The sequence below is a fragment of the Hyaena hyaena genome, unplaced genomic scaffold (assembly GCF_003009895.1).
Source record: "Hyaena hyaena isolate Hyena2069 unplaced genomic scaffold, ASM300989v1 scaffold_155, whole genome shotgun sequence".
Taxonomy (NCBI): domain Eukaryota; kingdom Metazoa; phylum Chordata; class Mammalia; order Carnivora; family Hyaenidae; genus Hyaena; species Hyaena hyaena.
This window is the reverse complement of record NW_024080787.1, coordinates 2555794-2579084: the sequence shown is the minus strand read 5'-3', so window position 1 is coordinate 2579084 and position 23291 is coordinate 2555794. Positions and strand designations below refer to the sequence as shown.

Genomic DNA, 23291 nt, shown 5'->3' with positions numbered 1-23291 from the left:
GTTGAGCATTCGGCTTTAGCTCAGGTCGTGGTCTCGCAGTTTGTGGGTTCGAGCCCCGCATCGGGCTCTGTGCTGGCAGCTCAGAGTCTGGAGCCTGCTCTGGATTCTGTGTCGCCCTCTCTCTAGCCTCTCCCCTGCTCGCGCTCTCTCTCAAAATAAACATTAAATTAAACAAAAAACAAAACAAGAAGCCCTCCTCTAACTCCCTGCGAAGACGGCCTTCCATGCAAACTCTTTTGGTCCCTTTCAGATCTGCTACTTACAAGAAAGGACTAATAGATTTCTAGGGTCACAAAAGCACATTTATCGACCTCAGAATTAGTTTCTGGACCCTTCGCCAGACACATCACGACACCGTCCTCTTTCTATCAGCTTCTGGCCTCCCTGTCAGCTCTGTGCAGAGCATCAACTCCCAACACATGTAGCCAAGGAGAAAAATTTAAGAGCACAGCTTCCCATTTCTACTTGAATTTATCTTTTTTGCTTTCCTTCTAAAAGACAAGCATTTGGGTTATTTTCAGTGGAAAACTACAACATGCTACCAAAAAGATAACATATCAGGTTTTGCCACTGTTGGAGTTGAGAAACTGTTTCATTTTCTAAAGTCCTGTCAATAACATTATTGCCATGTTGTTGAAATAGCTTATATTTTCTATTTAAAATTTTTTTTTCTGATGTTTACTTCTTTTTTTAGAGAAAGAAAGAGCGTGACCAGAGTGAGGGCAGAGAGAGAAGGAGACACAGAATCAGAAGCAGGCTCCAGGTTCTGAGCTGTCAGCACAGAGCCCGACGCAGGGCTTGAACTTAAGGACCGTGAGATCACAACCTGAGCCGAAGTCAGATGCTTAACCGATGGAGCCAGTGAGACACACCTATGTTTTCTTTTTTAAATATTTTCTTGAAGACTCACAAAATTAGGAATAAGAAAGTGGGAATAATCGCAAACATTGAGAAAGTCTAAAATTATAAAAATGTTTGCTCAACTCCAAGTTAATGAATCTTAAGGCCTGAACTGAAAAGAGTTTCTATTAAGATACAGACTATAAAACTGACCCAGGAATGGCCTGCGCAGGCCAGTGAAGCAGAGACCTGCAGCCAGACTGTGAGGGACCGCATCCGGGCTCTGCCACTCACTGACTACACGGTATGTTTATTCAACTTCTCCTTCAACCTCTCCACTCCATAAGAAATTATTATTATTATTTTAGAGAGAGAGAGAGAGAGAGAGAGAGCGAGCAGGGGAGAGGAGCGGAGAAAGAGATATAAAGGGAATCCCAAGCAGGCTCCACAGACTGAGCCACCAGACATCCCAAAGATTTTTTTTTAAGTAGGCTCCAAGCCCAGTGCAGAGCCCAGTGCAGGGCTTGAACTCACAACCCTGAGATCAAGACCTGAGCTGATATCAAAAGTCAGACAATTAAGCAACTGAGCCACCCAGGTGTTCCTATGCTCCTCTATTTCTTAATCTGTGACATGGAAATACTACATACTACCTGCCTGATGTATTTTTACGAGGAATAAAAGTAAATATTTTGAGTTCTTTTCAAAATTAAATTTAGACTTTTCTTAAAGAAAATATATTGATCAAGGAGACCAACAGTCTAAAAAGTCCAGAATCTACAGAAAATAGCAAGAGTGTTGTCAAAGATCACCAACCCCCCTGGAAAAAAAAAAAAGCTGTAGGCCCATAGTTGTATAAGTGAAGTCTCTCAACTCCTTAAGAAATAGATCATTCAAATGCTAAACCATTTGAGAGAAGAAATGTGAAAGGCTTCCAAATTCATTTAGACCAAGTTAAAAGGACACTGATATCAAAACCTGACAAAGCACAAAAAAGAACTTCAGATCAATCTCACTACTGATTGGGAAGAAGTAAAAATTCTAAATGAAACACTAGCAAATAAAATTCAGCAATATACTAGCTTTTAATTTCACAATTATAAAGATGGTTCAATTTGATATTAGGAAGCCTACTGAGATAATTTGTCACATAAATTAAACAGAAGAGAAAAATCACAGGACAATCATCATAGATGTTAAAAAGGAATTTGATAAAATACAACAACTGATAAATGATTAGATTGTTTCAATTTAAAATGACTGCAAACCAAACCTCACATTATGCTTAATAATAAAATACTAGACACACTTCTAAGTCAAATACAAGACAGAGATGTTCAAGAACATAAACACTGGTAGAAATACTGGCAAGAAGACGATGAAAGCATCAATAATGCAAAAGGTGACTGTCTACCGGGATAACCCAAGAGAATCACCTGAAAAAGCATTAGAATAAATACAAGAATTCCATAAAGTGGACAGATTACCAAAGTGACATGTATCTATCAATATCTTTCCTGTACTAAAACAATAGTCAGGTAACGAAAGAGAGTAACTCATCCAAAGCAACAATAAATCCATTAATACATGCAGAAATAAACTTTATAAGAAAGGCATATTAGCTACATAAAGAAAACTATACCATGCTTCTGAGCAACAGAAGACTGCATGAAATGATACAATTATCCAAACAAGTTAGCATATGTATAGGGTAAGAGGACTCAGGAAGCCACACAACTGAAAACTTAAAATGTCAAATTCCTTCTTAAATGATTTACAAAGTTCAATACAATCCCAATCAAATTCCAAGGTTTTTGGTTGGTTGTTTTTAAGAATTTGAAAAAACAGCCCTGAAGTTGATCTGAAACAGTACTTCTCAACCCTGACTGCTCTGTGAAGAACTGAAAACCGTATCAATGCTCATGCCACACCACAGAGATTCTAACTTAACTGGTCTGCAGTGGGGTTCAGGCATCATATTGTTAAAAATATCCCCCAGGTAATTTTGCTGTGTAGACAGGGCTGAGAACAACACATCTAGAAGAGTATAAAAATGGTAAAGCAAATATTGGGTTCTTAAAAAAGAATGAAGAGCAAATACTTTGTTATGTATTAAAGTTCAGTATACAAGTAAGATAGTAAGTTTCTGGCACAAAAGAGCCAAACATCAATGAAACAAACAAACAGTCCAGGATTGGACCCAAGCCCTGTATACTTGAAAATGAGTAAAATGTAATAAAAATGTATGTCATATCACTGGCGGACAAGATGGACCAGGGATATCTAAGTAAATGGCACTGGGGTGACAACTGGAATTTTGAGAAAAATATACAGCTAGATCTCTACAAGCCAAAAGCAATCCTGAGTTAAAGATCAAAGATTTAAGGGGAAAAAATACAGGAGAATACTTCATAATTTTGGAACAGAGATAACATTCCTAAACATGACATAAAACCCAAACACCATATAGGAAAAAAATGTTTAAATCTGTTTCTATAAACTGAAAACATCCATTTGGTAAAAAACATGTTACTATCAAATTTTAAAACCTAAGTACCCATACATCTGGTAAAACAGACTTCAACAAATAAAAAAGAGGGGGAATATTTACCTTTACTAAAAGGTTTTAATTTTTAATACAAAGAATATTAAGAATATAAACCAACGAGAAAAAAGGAAACACAACAGAAAAACTAACAGAGAATATAAACCACACCATATAAATTCCCAGCAACTCGTGAAAATAACATTTCTGCCTAAGAGACAATTTGCCTAAGAGAAGGGCAAATCTGGAAAAGGATGGTTACTGTCAGTATCGGTGAGAATCCAAGGGACAGGGACTCATCTGTTTTCGGTGAGGGTGTAATGTGCACAATGTTTATGGAGAGTATCTGACAATAGCTATGCTTATTAAAAATGTCAGTATCCTGGGGCATCTGGGTGGCTCAGTCAGTTAAGCATCCGATTCTTGATTTCTGCTCAGGTCATGATCTCATGGTTCGTGAGATCAACCCGTGTTGAGTTCAACACTGGTGGCTTGGAGCCTGTCCTGAATTCTCTCTCCCTCTCTCTGCCCCTCCCCCCACTCCCTCCCTCCCTCTCTGCTCTCAAAATAAACAAACTTAAAAAGAAAAAGTATCCTTTAATCCAGAAGTTTCACTACCAAGGATTTATCTACCAGATACACTCAGCTGTACAAAGATGTATATATAAACCAAAACTGTCATTATCAGCAAAACACTGGAAGCAACCTAAATGTATAGCCATTAGGGCATTAGTCGAATAAATTAAGATATGCCTAAATCAGGGATTTTTAAAATTTTTATTATTTTTTAAATGTTTATTTATTTTTGAGAGAGAGGGAGAGAGAACAAGTGGGGGAGGGGCAGAAAGCAAAAGGGAGACACAGAATCTGATGGAAGCTCCAGACTCTAAGCTGTCAATGCAGAGCCCAATGCCGGGCTTGAACCCACCAAATGTGAGATCATGACCTGAGCCAAAGTCAGACACCTAACCAACTGAGCCACCCAGGCACCCCTACAAATCAGGGATTAATACTGTACCCAGTGAGAAGGACTGAGCTCAATCTAACATGAAACTTCCAACTTATATTATTAAGTGGCAGGGAATAAGTGTTTGTATTTATACACACACACACACACACACACAGGGAGGGAGAGAGAGATGTGATACTATACCACTTTTTTTTTTAATGTTATTTGAGAGAGAGAGAGAGAGAGAGAGAGAGAGAGAGAGAGGGTTGAGCAGGGGAGAGGCAGAGAGAAAGGAGAGAGAGAATCCCAAGCAGAGTCTGTGCTATCAGCACAGGGGCTCGATCCCATGACCCGGGAGATCATGACCTGAGCCCCAGTCAAGAGTCAGATGCTCAACCAACTGAGCCACCCAGGCACTCCGATACTATACTACTCTTTATGTTTAGGAGAGATATCTACACACACACACACACACACACACACACACACACACACACCTCTCTATGCACAAATCATCCCAAACAGGATAAATAAGAAATGGTTGTCTTTGGTGAGAAAATGTGGGAGAATCAAAGGTCAAAATTTAAGGGAGATCAACTTTTCAGTTCTTATGCTAGCATTAGCCCTTTTTTTTTTTTTTTGGTGGTTCATTGTTAACTGTGTACATGATTACTTTCTAGAAACGAAATTTTTAACAAAGCCTTTGACCCAGTAAACCTCACTTTCCAGAATCTATCCCATGATGCATGTGGACATACCTACACAAAAAGATACATTCACTGCAGCTGTGTTTGTACTAATGAAAAACCATAAACAATCCAAATGTTCATCATCAGAAGAGTAGATCAATAAATCATGGTGCCTCATAGATGGAATACTTTGTTATCAATAGGAAAACAGAAACCTGTGTGCTCTGACAAGGAAAGGTAAGCAGGGTATGTACTGTTTGTAGTTTGGTTCCATTTCTTACGAACAAAAAGTATGTGTTAAACATATCTGTACAGAAGTCATTATCTGTTAAGAAATGAGGCTGCTCTATTAATTGAATTATTTTATAGGAAAAAAACTTTTAAGTGTTTTATTTATTTTTGGGAGAGAGAGAGAGAGGGGCAGAGAGAGAGGAAGACAGGATCCCAAATGGGCTCCATGCTGACAGCACGGAGCCCGATGCAGGCTTGAACTCGTGAACTTCGAGATCATGACCCAAGCCCAAGTCAGACACTTAACCAACTGAGACAAGCAGGGAATTTGTGTTTCCTTTGTTAATGATCATTTTTAAAACAAAACTATCTTGTAAAAATTTCTTTTCCCTCATATACATTTAAAAATCTTATGTGGGGGATGCCTGGATGGCTCAGTCAGTTAACTGTCTGATTGTGGCTCAGGTCATGAACTCATGGTTCATGGGTTCGGGCCCGCATCAGGCATCAGGCTCTGTGCTGACAGCTCAGAGCCTGGAGCCTGCTTTGGATTCTGTGTCTCCCAATCTCTCCCTTGCCCCTCCCCTGCACGCTTGGTCTCTTTTTCAAAAATAATAGATAAAAGCATTAAAAATTTTTACAAATCTTATTTGGCTTAAAATGTACTTGTCGCTTGCTCTTCCTATTTGTCCATCACTATTCTTTGTTCTACCCAAAGGCATGACAGCCTTCCAGAAAACACCAGTCCCAGTCCTTCCTTCACCATCATCCTCTTGGGGAGGCTGATCCTACAGGGCACAGAGAGGGCTCTCTCCAAAACACCGACATGGCTTCCTTTCCACACAACGAACACTCGCTAAGTGCTGTCTGAAAGAACACTCTGCACAAGGGAATGAAAACTCTGGGCAGCCAGAGGAGCACGGAATAACATAGACTGACCAACAAAGCCCAGACTACAGGAAACGTACCAGAACTAATAAACAACCAGATTCTTCAACAAATGAATTGTAAGGATCCTAGAGATTATCAGATTCTTAAGAGCTACATCAACTGAATTTAAGTTGTTCAGACTTTAAGGGAAAAAAACCCTATAAAAACAAATTATGACACATGAGACCAGTGGAAATCTGACTTATCTATATCTAGTAGACCTCGACGATGTGAAGAAACCATTCATGTATTTACATGTGAGACTGTCACTGTGTTCAGGTATACCAAGTCCAACTTTCAGGAAAAAGCATGATCAATGGCTCACTAAGTGTGATTGAGGAGCCCAGATGCCTTCTGTGGGGGAGGGGGTCTTGATGTCAAAACTACTTTCATAAAATATGAAGACATTATTGCCTTTTTTCTCTCATTCTCTCACAAAAACATACAGGCATGTTCCAGAAGCTCTGTGACATGTGATACCACTGTGCTTAAAGGCTAATGGAATGTGTGCTTGTATCCAAAATTCTGTTTCAGTATTTCACGTGGCAAATATTGACAGATATAATGCACATTTTAAAGAAACCTTAAGGCTCTCAACAGTGGCTAAGGTTATCCAGGGCCAAAAAGTTTGAGAACCCTTGCATTAAACTATTTTGCAGAGGACTTAAATTCTCCAAAATAAAAAAATTTTTGTAACTTCACGGGGTGGCATGGAGTGATGGGTGAACTGGGACAGAGCAAATATCAAAGCGCCCATGAGCCATAAGCCCACAGAAATTTCTTCTCAACCAGTCTCTAGAATGCAGGTGTCTTCTGCAAATGCCAGGGAAAACTAAAATTGAACTTCACATTCCCCTTCAACAACATTTCAAACTACAGAAATGCAATTTTAATGTTTGGAATTACAAGTGACTGTTGAGCAGTGCAAGGGTCTGAAGCCCTGACCCCCACCCAGTTGTAAATCAGCATAAAAATTTGGACCTCCTAAAAACTTAACTACTAACAGCCTACTACTGACCGGAAGCCTTGCCAATAACATAAACAGTTGTTTAACACATACTTTGTATGTTATATATATGTATTATGTACTGTTTTCTTACAATAAAGCTGAGGAAAGAAAATAGTATTAACAAAATCATAAGGAAAACACATTTACAGTATTGTATTTATGAAAAAAAAAAACACCCACATATAGACTCACATAGTTCAAACCTGTGTTATTCAAGGGTTCAACTGTACTTCGTTTTTATTTCCCAGTTAAAAAAAACCAAAACTCTTCTTACCTAAGACAGTCCTCAGGCTTCCTATGCATCTCCTAACACCCCCATGAGCCTTGTGGGGAGACTGTGTACTACTCTTACTTCTCCTTTTCCTTTATTTGGACTAATCAAATCCAAGCAACAGCCCGAGGATTCTACTGTTCTAGAATTTGCAGTTTCAAATACTGCCTGAAACAGGTGCTCCAGTGGACGCCGCTGAGGAGCCTTCGTCCCGGGGTCTCTGCAGGGTCGGCTCCCTCACTGAGAATCAGCCAGCTCCCCTCTTTGCCAGGCCCCTCCTGTCTCCCTGACTTCTCCCTTCCCTGCTCTCGGAGTTCACCCCCCCCCCCGGCCCCCGCACGCGGCTGGTGGCTGCAAGCCAGGGCACAGCTCTCAGCCCGCACAGGCCTCCCGGAGGCCCCGCAGAGCGCTAGGCGCCGGCTCGGGAGTTCTGCGCGCCGAACAAGCCCCACGGACACACTGCCGCTGGCAGCCCACGGACCCCACTCTGAGAACCATAGCTCCCGAGTCTCTCCTGTGACCCGAAGGCCCGCGCTCCACCGCCTCTTCCCTGTTACCCATGGCAGGCAGCCGGCCAGCCCGGAACACAGCTTCTTTGCTGGTAAAATGGGGACTGTGACAAGAGACACTTTGCCTGGCGACTGTCAAAAAGAAAGGATATGCCGAGCGAGAACTCTGTCAGCTGGGTGAAGGCGGGATAGAGCAGCCTCCACGAGTCAGGGATGTGACAAAAAGCTGATTCCCAGCAGAAGGTGCCTCTTTCAACCATGTGGTCCTATTTGCACACATTTTCCTCAGAGGTTGAAAAGTGGCAATTAGTCCACATGCATTCTGGATGTTTTCAACTGCCTCATGTGCAGGCTATGTATGCTACTGCTGGCTTCTTTAACCATCCCACCTTACTATATTTTATTTTAGTTTATTTTTTTAGAATTTTACTTTAGAAAGAGAGCATGCATGAGTGGGGGAGGGGACAGAGGCAAAGAGAGAGAGACAGAATCCCAAGTAGGCCCCACACTAAACACAGAGCTTGATGAGGGGCTTGATCCCACAACCCTGGGATCATGCCCTAAGCTAAAAGCAAGATTTGGACATTCAGCTGACTGAGCCACCACGCGTCCCAAGAGTTCCCACTTTAAGGTCAGGGGCAGAGACCTTTCTCTGGGCTCCAGACACCAGCTCTCCCTCCTCCACTGAGGGCCAGAGGGAAAGACTGAAGGAGGTAGGAACATGCCATGCTGCCCTGCGTCACCGCGCGTTACCTGCTGGGAAGGAGAAGCTCCCCGCCCCCAGGAGTAGGAAGCATTCAGAGCACTCCAGCTCACTTACCTTGGTCATGCCTCCCGCCTGCGCCGTGTTCAGTCCTGCGTGACTGGCCATTTGCGGTGAGACCTGCGTCAAGGTCTCGGCCAGCACACTGCTCGAGGCCCCCTGCATGGCGGGCGCGGGGTACGGCATCCCGGCTCCCCTTCCTCTGCCGGCCGCCCCAAGAGAGCCATTCATGACTTGCGCCTGTCCTTGCTGGGCCTGGTTCATTAAACTATGGCCAGAGTTACTATTGAGGAGGGCAGGGTGGGTCTGGTTAAAGTTAGCATTCATGCAGATCCCAGGTCCCGTCTGCGACGTGGCAGGGCTGCTGGTCACCAGCCCCACTTGCTTTTGTGCTTGCGGATTCAGTGCTTGGGAAGCAGGGGGAGTGGGCCCAGAGGTGCTGGCTGCCTGTTTGGGCAGGCTGGGGGCTGAAGAATCTCCCTGGTTCAGAGGGCTCTTGCCCATGGCACCCAGGCTGGCCATGTTCGCACTGTTCGGCTGCCCTTGAGCCTGGCCACCGAGGCCTTGCTGCACGGGGCTGCTGGCGCTAACATTTCCTATTCCTGGGTTGATACTAGAGCCGCTGCCTCCACGCAGAAGCTCCGACAGTTGTTTATGTTTGGAAGCAGCATCTGGAACAAGGTTCCCACTGTTTATAAGGCCTAATTCTCCTCCATTGGGGATCAGCTCATCAGGAAGATCATTTTCCAAGTCAAACAATGATCCAAAATCTAGAAATTAAACAGAAATGGAAATGAGAAACTAAGCAACCATAAGAGCTTTCCAAATGTCATTATGTCACTATGACCTTAACACGAAGGAGCACTGCACCAGAACACTAGCATGTCTTAAGAGTAATGTCAAAATGATCTGAAACTTCACTTGGGAAAATAAAACAAGGAAGACTACTCTTCAAATTCTAAAGGAGGAGAAGTTAAACAGAGATGAGAGGAGAGGGAGCCCTACTAGATTTTATCATATATTCTAATCAAATCGTGTGGCATGAGGAGAAACGTAGATACATAAATGAAAGGAAATCAATGGGGAGTTAAACCTTCATCAAATTATGTTAAAATGCTCTGAAGAATGTACGTGTGTAAAAAAGTAAATGGGCATCAGGTTAGATGAATCTGGGGAAATTAAACTCTAACCTTAAGTGATCACATAGTTAAAAAGTAAATTATTGAAGAAAAACAAAAACAAAACTCTAGCCTAAAGAGAAAATGAGAGTTCTCTCAGTTGAAGCTACAGAAAATAAAGACATACAAAGGAACTAGGAACTGTCACAAGGAAAAGAAAACAACTTGACAACTACTTGTCTGACGTGAGGGGGTTCTGGGCAGCACACGGACCCCCGGGTGTGCACACACAGATTTCCTGGCCCCTCTCAAAGTATCATTTCTCTACCGTGTGGCCTCTGCGTCATCTCCAGTCCCTCACCAACCATGCCTCCTTCACCCTGCAGCCACCTGGCCACGTGCACACTCACAGAGGACAAGATGCGTAGGATACAACATAAGTGCAGACACCATGGGGAGGTGGCCCAGCTCATGGGTAGACCCGAGGCCCTGACTGCCTGCTTGTGAGCCCAGCTCTGCTTCTAGTTCTTCACATACCAGCTGAGTTCCCTCGACTTTCCATGCCTCAGTTTCCTCCATCTGTAAATGGGGGGGGGGAGTTATAATGGCCCCCAACTTCACAGGGTTTCATGGAGACTACATGAATTAATAAACATAAAGTACTCCAACCAACTGTGCCTGTGGGGATACGAGTTCCATCAGTATTAGCCGTTATTATTATTGTTCCACAATAACAGAAGGTCTAATAAATTATCATAGAATATTATAAAACACTACGTACCTATTAAAATGGTTACAAAGACAGTAAAAATGCAGGAAAATGTGCACATTATGTAAAAACGTGCAAATGACTTTGTATGCAAAAGGTCACATCAGGGAAGATAGAACTGATGTACATGCACGTGGGCAGTGGCTGGAAAGCAACAGGCCAAAAACGAAGAGTCGTACTGGTAAAAGCGGTGGGGTGATGAGTGCACCCCGCTGTTGTTTAAACAAAGCCACGCCTGCTCCCACCCCCAACTCAGAGAAGACTGTTCAGTCTTCTCCGCGGCAGCAGGACCACTGGACTTCTGACCCAGCAAGCCTGTCGCACGACTGCTCCAAGGTGCCTCTAAGGAAGGGCAACACCGTGCCGGCTGCAGGAGCAAGAGTGACTCGTGAGCCACCCACCACAAGCACCTTCTGGCAGGGACAAGATCCCAGCACAGGGAATTGAAGGCAAGTTGGCCAAGACTGTTGTGGACGAGGAGGATCTCCTTCCCTATAGTGAGGGATGCCTCCGGAAGAAATCTCCCTTCCCCTCCCCAGATTTCACCATGGCAGGACAGGAGACACCACTCACACGCTGAGTAAGAAAAGGAGGGACTGCAGCAAAACTGCACACACGGTTCAGGAAGCCCCCTCTAAGTGGAATTATCCAGCTCTGGGCCCTCCCTGCCTTCAGATTTCTCGTTGCGTGAGAAAATGCATTTCCTATCATTTAAGCCATTCTAGCTGAAGTTTAACGTAATGTGCAGCTGAAGGCATCGCGGTATCTCCGTCATGTCTACGGTTGAAGCTCACACTCCCTCATAAGGCATAGAAGGCTGTCAGGAGTGGCCCCTGACCACCCTCTGGCACCTCCTGATGTACCCTACCTTCCAGCCACAACATAGCGAGCTGTCACATGCAGCAGAAATCCTTCTTCTGGCTGCAATCTCTCTCTTGGTCACGACACCCCTCCCTCTCACTCAGGTTAGACACAGTGACTCTGAAGACTTTCTTCAGGCTACCCCTGCAGAGTGGACCAGTCCCTCTTTTCGACCTCCAAAGTTCTCTGTACATTCGTGTTATGTACAGACCACCTCTAACACATACAAATTCATCCTACCCTACTAGAAGGAATCAGAAATTACTTCCAACTGTGCGTGCGCGTTTCTTCCCAAGTACTGGACCGTGCAACTCCTAAGAACACCCTTCTACAAAAACACAGCGCATTAATGAAATTCAGGAAATTTAACACTGATCCAATACTTAATATTGATTGCCCTTATTCAAATGTGGCCAGTTGTCTCAATAACATCCTTCATCACATCCATTCTTCTGGTCTAAAGTCCAATTCCAGGCCTCAGTGCACCTCACTGTCATGTCTTTGTCTTTCCGTCTTTCATAACCCTGACATTTTTGAAGAGGACAGGCCAGCTGTTTTGTAGAATGTCCCTCAATCTGGGGTTGCTTCCTCGAGATTACAGGACATGTAATTCTGAGGAGACACAGGAGCTGATTCCTGGATACAAGAGACAGCTGAGACACTGCCACTGATGGAGACTTTTTTGCTGCCAATTACCAGCTTTCTGCATCTCAGCATGGTTTGGTGGGTTCCATGCCATAGCGCTTATGGCACTGTGTTGTCCTGAATTCGGAGATTCACTAAAGTCTCCGTATACAAAGAACACATTAAAAAAAAAACCAAACACACATGAAATTCAGTAAAAAGAAAACAAAATAACTCTCCAACATAACTAGTGTTTTTGTTGCCTTCCAGACTTTGGCCCCACACAAACACAAACACACACACACACACACACACATTTTTATTCAATATTCTTTATTTTTTTAAGATTTTATTTTTAAGTAATTTCTACATAGACCAAATGTGGGGCTCAAATCACAACCCCAAGATCAAGAGTCTCAGGCCTTATTGACTGAGCGAGCCAGGCACTCGTACTCAGTATTCTTAAAAAACAAACGAAAAAACCCCAACAAACCAGTGTGTGTGTGTTTTAATGCAATGCTCCTTAACGTATGAGCATGAAAATGAACTACATGTAAACCAGCAAGTAGGAACCATGATGACAGAGATCAAGTTTCCTTTCTATTTCTCAGGGAGGGGATTAAGAGTCGCTGTCAAGCACTGTAAATCATTAGAAGGAAATGAACTCCAAATATTTAATATTTAAAGTTTTGAACAACCTGCGCAAGTTCCCTGACTGGCTCTTCCAAGTGTCCGGAAGCACCTTTCCCGGGAGAAGGCGGCCAGGCCAGGACAACGGCAGGTAAGCCAGAAGGCACAGGTAAACACGGCAGTGTCAGAGTGAGGGTCCCCACTGAGGTGTGGGAGTGAGCGGCGAGGAAGGAAAAGGGACACCAGAAGTGGAACGCCTGTGTCCACCTCATGGCTCAACGGGCCAGCCCTGGGTCCCTGAGCTAGCTGCTCCATGTCCGTGTCTCACTTCCCTCAACTGTGAAACAGGGACAATGTCCCAGGGTTACGAGATGAAAGCTGGCACAGGGCACTTGGCACCACACAGGCTGGTTTTCTTATTCTACCTTGCACAAAAACTTTAAAATACTTTACCTTTAAAGATTCACCTACCATCCTGCCACTCTCAAATTTACCAGTTTTGGGAGTTTTTTAAATGGCTTACTGTAGCCCTACTCCAAATGCACACACAACCCTGAAGGTGTCACAGGAAAGCGTGTCTCGGGCTCCCTTTCAGTTTGTACTGGTCTGGCACGTTTTGCCCACCTTGACCACTTTTCTCATCTTATTTCAGTCCAAACGCATTTCCCAGCTGTTCGGCTGTAGAAGGAGTCAACTAATTCTACCTATGTCCTGACACCAGTCCAAACACGTATGAGCATGCATATACCCAAATATACAAGGAGTCTCTTTTTAAGAAGACAGCTTGCATAGGGCCCTCCATACTCACAATGCCACCCTTCTTCTCACCGTTACTGTCACCATGTTCCCTATTCTCCAGTATGAAAAACTGATAACGGAGAGTGAAGAAGGAAAGCCAGGATATTGCAACATACGCAGTTATGCTTTCTACACACCAAAGTGTCCCAACACACAGGTTGGGCAATACCAATCTGAATCACCGGAAGTTCCTAAGATTCAAGATTGAGCACTGTTAACTTCCAATCGCAGGTTAGGTTCTTTTCTCTCCACCAAGTTACTGGGGAACCCAGGAGAGAGCAGAGCTGAGGCTGAATGAGATTTATGGGACCCTACTTTCTAGGGGCTCACTTCTGGCAGGAGACTTCTCTGTCACACGGCTAACACAGTCTTGTCATCTTCCACAGCCAACAGGAATTTTCTCTTTGGGGCTCTTCAGATGCCAACCCAGAGTCCGTCCCTTTCATTAAGGTGGTGTGAGAGAAAGGTAGCTATAGGCTTCCCAGTCTCTGTCACACTCCTACAAGGCTGGGGCACCCACAGCATGGAAGGTCATCCGGCATGGTTCCAAGGGACATTTCACTTCTAGACTGCTCAGAGAAAGCCTGCTCTAAATCCCCTCCAAACACTGAAAGCCAAGGCATCCTACACATGTTCTAAGATCCATTCTTATCCATCATTATCAGAGGTCAGTACTTCACCTTAAGCAAGTAAAGAACTACCATAAGGTACCCTGAAAAAAGCTCTTCATTTTACAAATCGAATACCAGGTAAGTGGCTGAATCCATCTGTCCAGCCTGTAACATTTGAAAACAGTTTTGTCTGAAAAGAGTCTGTTCAAATGCAGCTGAGCAAATCATCCACAAAACACATCCTTCCTTGGGTTTTCTAAAGTCTCCTCTTTCTGTCATAACACCTTATTTTCTTCCTTTGGCAACTGGGGACCCAAATTCTCTGACATAAGTGATTTTTCTTTTCGAATGTACACAATCTAGTTGATCAAATCTTGTACTGGCCAGAAGTAGGAACTCTTCTATATTCTGCAGGCATGAGTGAGTCTTAAAAGCATACTATCAACTCCCAGTTAAAACCCACAAGGCTTTAATGACCAAGACAGAGGGACTGTGTCTACTCAGTGCCTCACATAAGATGCTTCCGAGTATCAGGCTCACTCAGCTACAAACACCTTCATGCTGAAGGCATAACTGAATCACAAAGAGTGTCCAAGTTACAGGATACACAGTATCAATTTTAACACCTGCCTTGTGTAGCCAAAGATACAAAGTGTTAATCTTAACATTTATTACTACTTTCATAAAACAGAAACAAAGAGAACAAAACTCAATACTGTATTCTCTTTACATGCTTCCCCTTTCTGCAGCCTCTTTATCCTGCAGGGGACCAATCGGGTCACTTCTCTCTCCGGCTCCACCTCCGCATCCATGGCCCTCCATCCTATGGCTGATTTAAAGATTAAATGGTGTTAACACAGAATAGGAGATGTTAGCTTGAGAAAAAAACGAAGAGTGAGAGTTGAGATGCTGTTTCACGCTCATGTCTCTCTACTCTCAAGCATGCAACTCCCCGCCCACAGACACCTTGTCTTCCCCACCCACACCCGTGTCTCTCTGCAGCCCTTACTCTGTGAAAAAGGTCTGCTTTTGTTTTTCTTTCCATAATCTCTTTACATGCTCTTCAGCATTACTCGTACTAGAACTGACTATTCAAATGCTTCTTTTAAATCTTAAGCACGCTAAGCGCTTTTATGCATCAACCCTGGAAATTTTTACAAAAAGAATGTTTAATTCCTGAGTCAAAACCGGATACAAAAATTAATCCAAAAGGGCGATGCATTCTGAAAAAGCTCACATCTAAAGAAGAGGAATCGACACTTTCTAAAGAAGATGTATAAACACTTTTACAGGCTTCTAATTCTTAGATGATCTGGAGGCCATCCGAGACCTCCGTGGTGCGTGTAGTACTACATTACAGTTAGACGCTCCCAACAGGAGCCACGACCCGGAGCAGGGAGAAAAGCGCCCAGCCAGGTCTTGACTCAGGCCTGTCCTGCCACTGACTCCTACTGCACTTCCTTCCGTGTGCTTCCTTGGCCCTAGAATGGAAATGAAGACAGTACCTGCCTCTAGGGTCATCGATGAAAGGATGAAATTGTACAATGTGGATACAGCACTCAGCCTGGCGTGCAATAAGCGTCCAATCAATATTAGTCACTATCTGTCAGGGCACCATCTTCCGAGGTCGCCATGAGGATCGAACGACACGTGCACATCAAGGGCCTGGCACCGGGTTTCTGCTCACCAACAGTCACCTCTCTATGGTAAAGCCCCGACAATGTGTGACACTTCTAGTAGAACTAAAGCCTACTCTGCTTTGAAAATTCATGGGATTGTGCAAATAATGGGACAACTCTTCAACAACAGAGAATGAAAGTATTTTTAAAAGAAAAAAAAGAACACCTCTTTATTAGCATTTAGGCCATTACAAATAATTTTATCTAGGCATTTAAAGACATTCCCGAAAGACATTTTTTTTTCACAATGACTATTAGGAAATAATTAAAGTAAATTCCTTCTAAAATTTTCTGTGATTCAAGCTTTTTATGCAGACACACCACCCACTAATTAGCACAGAATAATGAGGTTTTACTTCATTCTCAACAGTGATCTTATACTGAACAAAGAGTCCTGCCCCTCCTCAGAATCACCACCCGCTCACAAGCCAATGCGGACTTGGCTGGGGAATCGGCCTCCCAGCCTTCCCATTGGGACCACGTCCTCAGTCTCGGGACTTCACTCCACGCGGGGCTAACTGGGCTTGAGATTTGAATAAAAGTCTGCCCTCCCAGAGGATTATAATCTAACTGACGGAGACAGGCCATGGACACCACGTCACAAACTGAAACTGTTAACACACAAATGTCGGATTTTAAGGAGCAAGTGGGGTAAGGGAATGAACGAAGCAAGAAAGGCTTCAAATGGGAGGCAAACTCTGAGCAGATCTTTAGAAGGAAAAACCGTTGAGAAAGGGACACTGCAAATGGGCAGGGGTGGAAGAAGGGAGCTGAGGAGACAGAACAAGGTGGCCACTTTGCTTGGGGGGGGGTTCAATTCCAGCATGACAGGGGTCCCTCTGCAGGTGTGTGCATGTGACGCAGGAGGGATGGACCCACTAGAACGCTTTAATGAAGACTGTCCTTCTGGGGAAGACCCACTGGTAATGTCCATTTAAATAATTGCTCATCAGGGGCGCCTGGGTGGCTCAGTCGATTAAGCATCTGACTTCAGCGCAGGTCATGATTTCACCGTTTGTGAGTTCAAGCCCCGTGGCGGGCTCTGTGCTGACAGCTCAGAGCCTGGAGAGTGCTTTGGATTCTGTGTCTCCCTCTCTCTGCTCCTCCCCTGCTCACGCTCTTTCTCTTTTAAAAATAAACAGTTAAAAGGAAGGAAGGAAGGAAGGAAGGAAGGAAGGAAGGAAGGAAGGAAGGAAGGAAGGAAGGAAGGAATCTTGTTTCACTGAATGTTTGCTGTTTACCCTCCACTTAAAGAACCCAAGACAGTCGTGACTGAGAGTCCTGTCACGCTGGACCTTAAGCACCAGAGTCCTGGAATGGCAGCCAGCCTCCTGTCCTCGCTAGATGAACTTACAAGCTCCATGGAAGTGCCATGCCCAGATGGCTAGGGCAATTTTAAGCTTCCTAAAAGTGGTGTATGTGCCGTCCCCCTGAAGGGTAGAGACTTTCAAGCCTTCCTAAGACAGAGGCGGGACAGAAGATGCTGTCACAGCAGCAAGCCACCACCAGACCAACCATAATTCAGTCAGCAGACTCTCAACGGTAACCAGATGGTTTGGAGCAGAGGCAGGAGAAAGGGGCTCACTGTTCTCCACCACCATGGCTGAGAGGAGCACCCAGAGCCAGGGGGGCGCTGTCGCCAGCTGCGTACCCACTCTGCAACTCAATTAAAAGTCTGGGGGGTGGGGGCACGCCTGGGTGGCTCATTTGAATGTCTAACTCAATTTCGGCTCAGGTCATGATCACAGGGTCATGGGATCAAGCCCTGTGTCAGGCTCCACACTGAGCATGGAGCCTGCTTAAGATTCTTCCTCTCTCTCTTTCTCTCTCTCTCTCTCCCTCCCTCCCTCTGCCCCTCTCCCCCACTCACGTTCTCTTTCTAAAAAAGAGAAAAAAAAGAAAAGTCCTGGAGGAGGGGGAATGTGGGGGGCTGTGCTAGGATCCAACCTCTGCATAAGCAAGCCTAGACTGCAGGTGCCAGGCTTCCTCATACGACCTGGCTACAGCATGAGTAACAAGCAAGGGACTTCCAGAGACCAGTGCCCTGGCCCAAATGCTGGGAGCTATAGCTGGCAGGCAGCAACACCAAGTCAGGAGAAAGGGGGAAAGACCGTTGTCTGGACTTGGAGGGGTCAGTGTAGGACATAAAAGTGTGTGGGCTACAAGAGTGCCCATAACAGGAAATGAATACGTGAAGTCCAACAAGTATACCAGCATCCAGGCAACAGATAACATTCAGCACTCAAATGAGCCATCAGGCCATGACAAGACATGGAGAACCTTCAATGCATATTACTAAGTAGGAGCCAATCTGAAAAGGCAACATACTACATGGTTCCAACCGTAGGACATTCTGGAAAAGGCAAAAACTATGGAGACCTATTAAAAGATGAGTAGTTGGGGGCGGGGGGAGAGACAAACAGGTGGAACCCAGGGGGGTTTCAGGGTAGTGAAAATACTCTGTATGATACTATAATGAGGAAAACATGTCAAGGTACGTTTGTCCAAACACAAAGAATGTAAAATACTGGGGCATCTGGGTGGCTCAGTCAATTAAGCATCTGACCTTGGCTCAGGTCATGATCTCTAGATTCATGGGTTCCAGGCCTGCGTCAGGCTCTGTGCTGACAGCTCAGATTCTGTGTCTCCCCTTTTCTCTGCCCCTCTTCTACTTGCACTCTGTCTCTCTCTCTCTCAAAACTAAATGAACATTAAAAAAATTTTCAATACAAAGTTTTAAAAAATAAAAAACAGAATGTACAACACCAAGCGTGAACCCCTGAGTAAAGGGATTGTGATGTGTCATGTAGGTTCATCAACTGTAACAAATACACTCTAGCGGGGGTGCTGGTAATGGGGAGGCTGTGCGTGTGTGGGCAGGGCATTATATGGGAAATGTCTGCACCCTCCCCTCAATTCTGCTGTTAACCTGAAACTGTTCTTTTAAAAAAGTTGCAAAGGGAAAAAAAACACACCATAAAATTACAGATGAATTACAAGTGACTGAGAAGTACGAATGATGAAGAATCAAAAGCTGAAGAAATGACCTGAGTGTTCATCAACTAGACTATATTAATAAATAACATACATAAAGTATCCAGTGATGTCTATGCTGCATCTAAGTGTGCTGCTTTTCAGGCTTTAAGAATCCACCAACATACAAGCTCTTGAAGGACAATTTGATGATACAATGAAAATTACAAATGCACATCCCTTTTAACCATTGATTCCTTTTTAGGAATCTGTTTTATAGATAATACATAACTGCAGGACTGTTCATTAAAGCACTGTTTGAGGGGGAACAAGATTGGAAATAAACTAAGTGTCCATGGAGGGGGTAGGAGGCAGATTAAATCAACTATGGCCCATCTCATACAAAGGATACTAGCAGCTATTGAGAGGGAAAAGGAAGCTCTCCACAGGCTGCTACCTGCAGCTCTGCAGCGATGTGTGCAGTCCGCTACCTGTACTGGAAGGTAAGTGAAGAAGGAAAGGCAGAAAGGGGGCGAGGAAACTGAGAACAGTGTCTGCTTGAAGAGAGAAACCCTGGAGGAGAGCACAACCTACTCACAGCAGTTACCTGGGAACTAGGTAGAGGGAGGGAGGCTTTCACCCTACAGCTGTGTGTCCTCTCATGTGAATGAACCATTCGTTTAAGTAATTAAGGAAATTGATGTTTGGTTGTAAGGCAGCCCCTGGGGTGTCCAGGCCCCGGTGATCAGCTGGTAACACCTGGACCACTTCCAGCTGGAGCGTCTGCAGTTTGAAGATGAAATCTGAAATGGTCCAGTATTAGTTTAAAATATTTTAGTGTTCACATGAGCTTAAGAGGCAGAAGAAAAAGCACCTTAAAGAAGGACTTTGCAAAAACTATTTTTTTTCCCTAAAGGAATGTGACAATCTCCATATAACATTTTGTTACCCAATGTAATGGTAAGACAAATGTTGCTCACGTTGGGAAAGCTGACATTATTTTAAAATAGTCAAAGAAACATCAGGTGGTTGTCAGGTCCTGCAGCTTCCAGCACATCCGTGAAGAAACCTCTAATTGAAAGATTCTGTTAAAATCGGAGCTTGTGACAAAGGAAGTGATGACTGGACATCACTCTGAAACCACCACGTCTTCTTACCCTTGGACGGCACCTCTAAGTTAATTTGCACTTGTTCAGGTCACTCATGCTAGAGGTCCAAGGTTCTGCAACCGAATTAACCAAAACTCCACTTCTCACCATTTAATAGATCCTTCTAACAACAAACCCTAAAGATGTTTTGCTTTGGATGTGATTTACTCTTTCGCCAGTTATGTGATGAAAGTACTATGTTTATGAATTTTTTTTTTTTTAGCATAAAGAAGACTATAGAGTGCAAAGCAGGGAACTCCCTCCCCAAATCATCTTCAGTTCCCCATCCCCAAGAAAAACAATTTCTAGAGATTTCATTCTGGAAGTCTATGTACACACACTTTTTACTCCTAAAAAGGATCTAGTTATTATGTATGTTTTCCATCCTTTCTTGTTTAATAACTCTCAGACTTCTTTTTGAAGGGAAATCACTTTCCTTCCCCAAACCCTCCACGGCAGGGGACTCAGCCACTCCTCCTGAAAGACCTTTCAGTTACGTTAGTGTTTTGCGATCTCTAGGTTAATTAACTCAATGAAGAGGTCTAGAGTGAATGTGAATATTCTTAGGAGTCCTACCAAACAAGAGACTGATTTTTACTGTATCCGCCTGGTGTACAAGTAGGTTGTTAAGCTCAAGATATATGTATATCGTCAACTAATTAGGCGGGTAATAAAAACCACAGGTTTTGGGAATCCTTTCCAGAAAACAGGGTAACTATAAACCAGGTGTGAACTGGCGGCATGATGGGACGTGCAACACCGCAACAGTAACAAGATCTCTGATAGTCTTCAGGTGATATGAAATTCATTTTTACTAAACTTCAGTTAAAAGTTTTTACTTTAATTGAAGTTTAAGCTTCAATTCTCTTTTATAGTATGGTGAAAACTCTAAATCGTTTTGTGTTAAGTACAGCACCAAAATATTTTACCATAAAAAAAAGGATTTTTAGAATGAAGCCTGCTCTTCACGTATCAGTACTCCCAGCAGCTGAGGTGCTCATCAGTCCAGGCCGCTTATGTGGAGCAGCGTGAGCTGTACCACGAACAGGGGCGAGCAAGAGGCAGCGTGTGCTCCCACCTGCACAGTGTGCTCCCAAATGGCCCAGAAGGTTTGGGGGTTCCAGAAGCAGGAGAGGGAGGTCCCCCTAAATCCTCTTTTGTGCCATTTCCAACTTTGAGCCTTATGAATATGCTACCCAGACTCTCAAAACAATTTTTTAAAAAACCTTTTTAAAGGATATTATGCTTATGCAAAAATTTCCTAACATCTTAAATAAGTACATGAATTCTGATTCATGGGGCTTTTCCTCTCACAAACAGGGCTTGTGGGGAGCGAAGGTAGTTCAGCTCTCCCTGCAGACAGGAACGTGAATGGAAAAATACACCCTGGGAAAAGCTGATCTAGATTTCTAGATAACAAATCACAGTCGCTTCCTCCAATTACCCTGGACGCAATGGATTACTAAAATTTTGTACTGTTTTTCATACCCTAAAAGGATGATCCGGACTCCCTGGTCTGACACCAGAGGCTCTCTACAACCTTACCTTGGCTTCAGGTACCCAGACCAACACCCCACCCCCCACCGCCACAGTGGTCCTTCCAGAAGTTTCTCTGCCAGTCCGGCCCCAAAGCCTCCCGTCCTCGCAAAGCTGATCAGAGTGTGCGATGAGACAGGCACCGGCAGGCCCGCTGGACCGCCTGCGCGCACCACCAGTGCTCTGGACCAGAGGATGGGACCACCGCTCTGTGGCAGCACCCCAGCCTCGCAGCACCCCACATACAATAAGCACGTATCACTGATCTCAATTACCTAAGCAGGTAAATCTTTGAGTGAAGCGAGGTGGTACAGCTGAGCCTGGCCCAGGCCCACCTGACAGGCAGCGCAGGGCCACCCCAGAAGTCTCCACCTCTCAGAAGCAAGCCCACATGCCCTCTAAATGGTAAGTATAAACCAAAAATAAAACTGGCTTTTGCAAAAGCTGATGTTACACACTCAGGAGTTTGGAACATGCTTCCAGACCTTCACAATGGCTAACTTATGCTGTTCCCTACATCTGGAATGGTACTCTCCACCCCCACCTCTTACTCATCTTCAGGTCTCTGTGCTAATGTCACCACCCCAGAAGGCCTTCCAAGACCTCTCAGAACAGACAGTCCTGCGCCTCCCTCTTGCATGGGACCACCATGCGGGACCCCATCCCCACCCCAGCACTCCGTTACACCTGACTAAAGCAGCCTCCCATGAAGGCAGACACTGGGCTGGTGTCACATTGTATCTCCAGGGCTGACACCATGGTGTAGTATTTTCTAAATGAGTAAAACACCCTAAATCTAAAGCAACAAACACGTGTTTTGTAATTTTTTTAAAGTTTTATTTGTTTCCTAGAGAGAGAGAGAGAGACAGCATGAGCAGGGAGAGTCAGAGAAAGAGGAAGACACAGAATCTGAAGCAGGCTCCAGGCTCTGAGCTAGCTGCAAGCACAGAGCCCACCGCGGGGCTTGAACCCACGAACCGTGAGATCATGACCTGAGCCGAAGTCAGACGCTTAACCAACTGAGCCACCCAGGCGCCCCAACAAATATTTCTGAAAGTATCTTTAAAAGATGGTCCATTTGAAGGAACTTAAGTACCTTCCAGAAATCCAGGAACAAATGCAAGAAGTACGAGTCCTCAGGGCTGTGTGGTACAAGACAGCAGCCACATGAGGCTGTGCACATTTACATTAATTAAAATTAAATTTGAAATTTAGTTCCCGAATCACATTAGTTAACAATTTACTCAATAGCCACAAGCTGCCAGTGACTCCAGCAGTGGGCAGCTCGGCTACAGAACGTGTGACCATCATCACAGAAAGTTCTAGTGGACGCTGCTCACTTAAGAGGCGGTCATGAATGAGAACACAGACATTTCAAACAGTGGGAATGGCCAAATCTACTCTCTTACTGTTGGGGAGAAATCAGTTTTTCCTTATACTTTCAGAGACTGAGAAAATCACCAGTGCAAGCTAAAATAGCCAATTATCTCCCAATAATTCAAATGACTCTTTCACAGATGTTTAAAGAGAAGTTGAACCCTGGGCAGACTGTACTCTTCAAACAAAACCCAATCCCATTATGACTAAGAGGCACAACAAAAACAGCATAGAAAATCTACCAATACTTCAGGACTTTCTGTCATTTTCAATGAAAGTTATTTACTAAATAAAATCTAAGATTTAATCTGAAGACACAAACTTGAAAAAAAAGCTCTTTGTCCACCATGGAACAATTTTTATTAGCAAAACCCACAAATCACCACACCCCAAATATCTAGGAGAATGAAAAATAGTAAACTGGATCCAGT

The 23291-nt window shown here is 44.1% G+C and overlaps 1 protein-coding gene across 1 annotated transcript in view; it reads right to left on the bottom strand.

Moving 5' to 3' along the window:
- Positions 1–23291, bottom strand: part of LOC120236454 (CREB binding protein) — a 130303-nt gene that overhangs the window by 98510 nt on the left and 8502 nt on the right. Inside the window, exon 2 of the mRNA XM_039239260.1 lies at positions 8794–9506. Coding sequence (XP_039095191.1) covers positions 8794–9506 — 713 coding nt within the window. The remainder of the gene's footprint in view (positions 1–8793; positions 9507–23291) is intronic.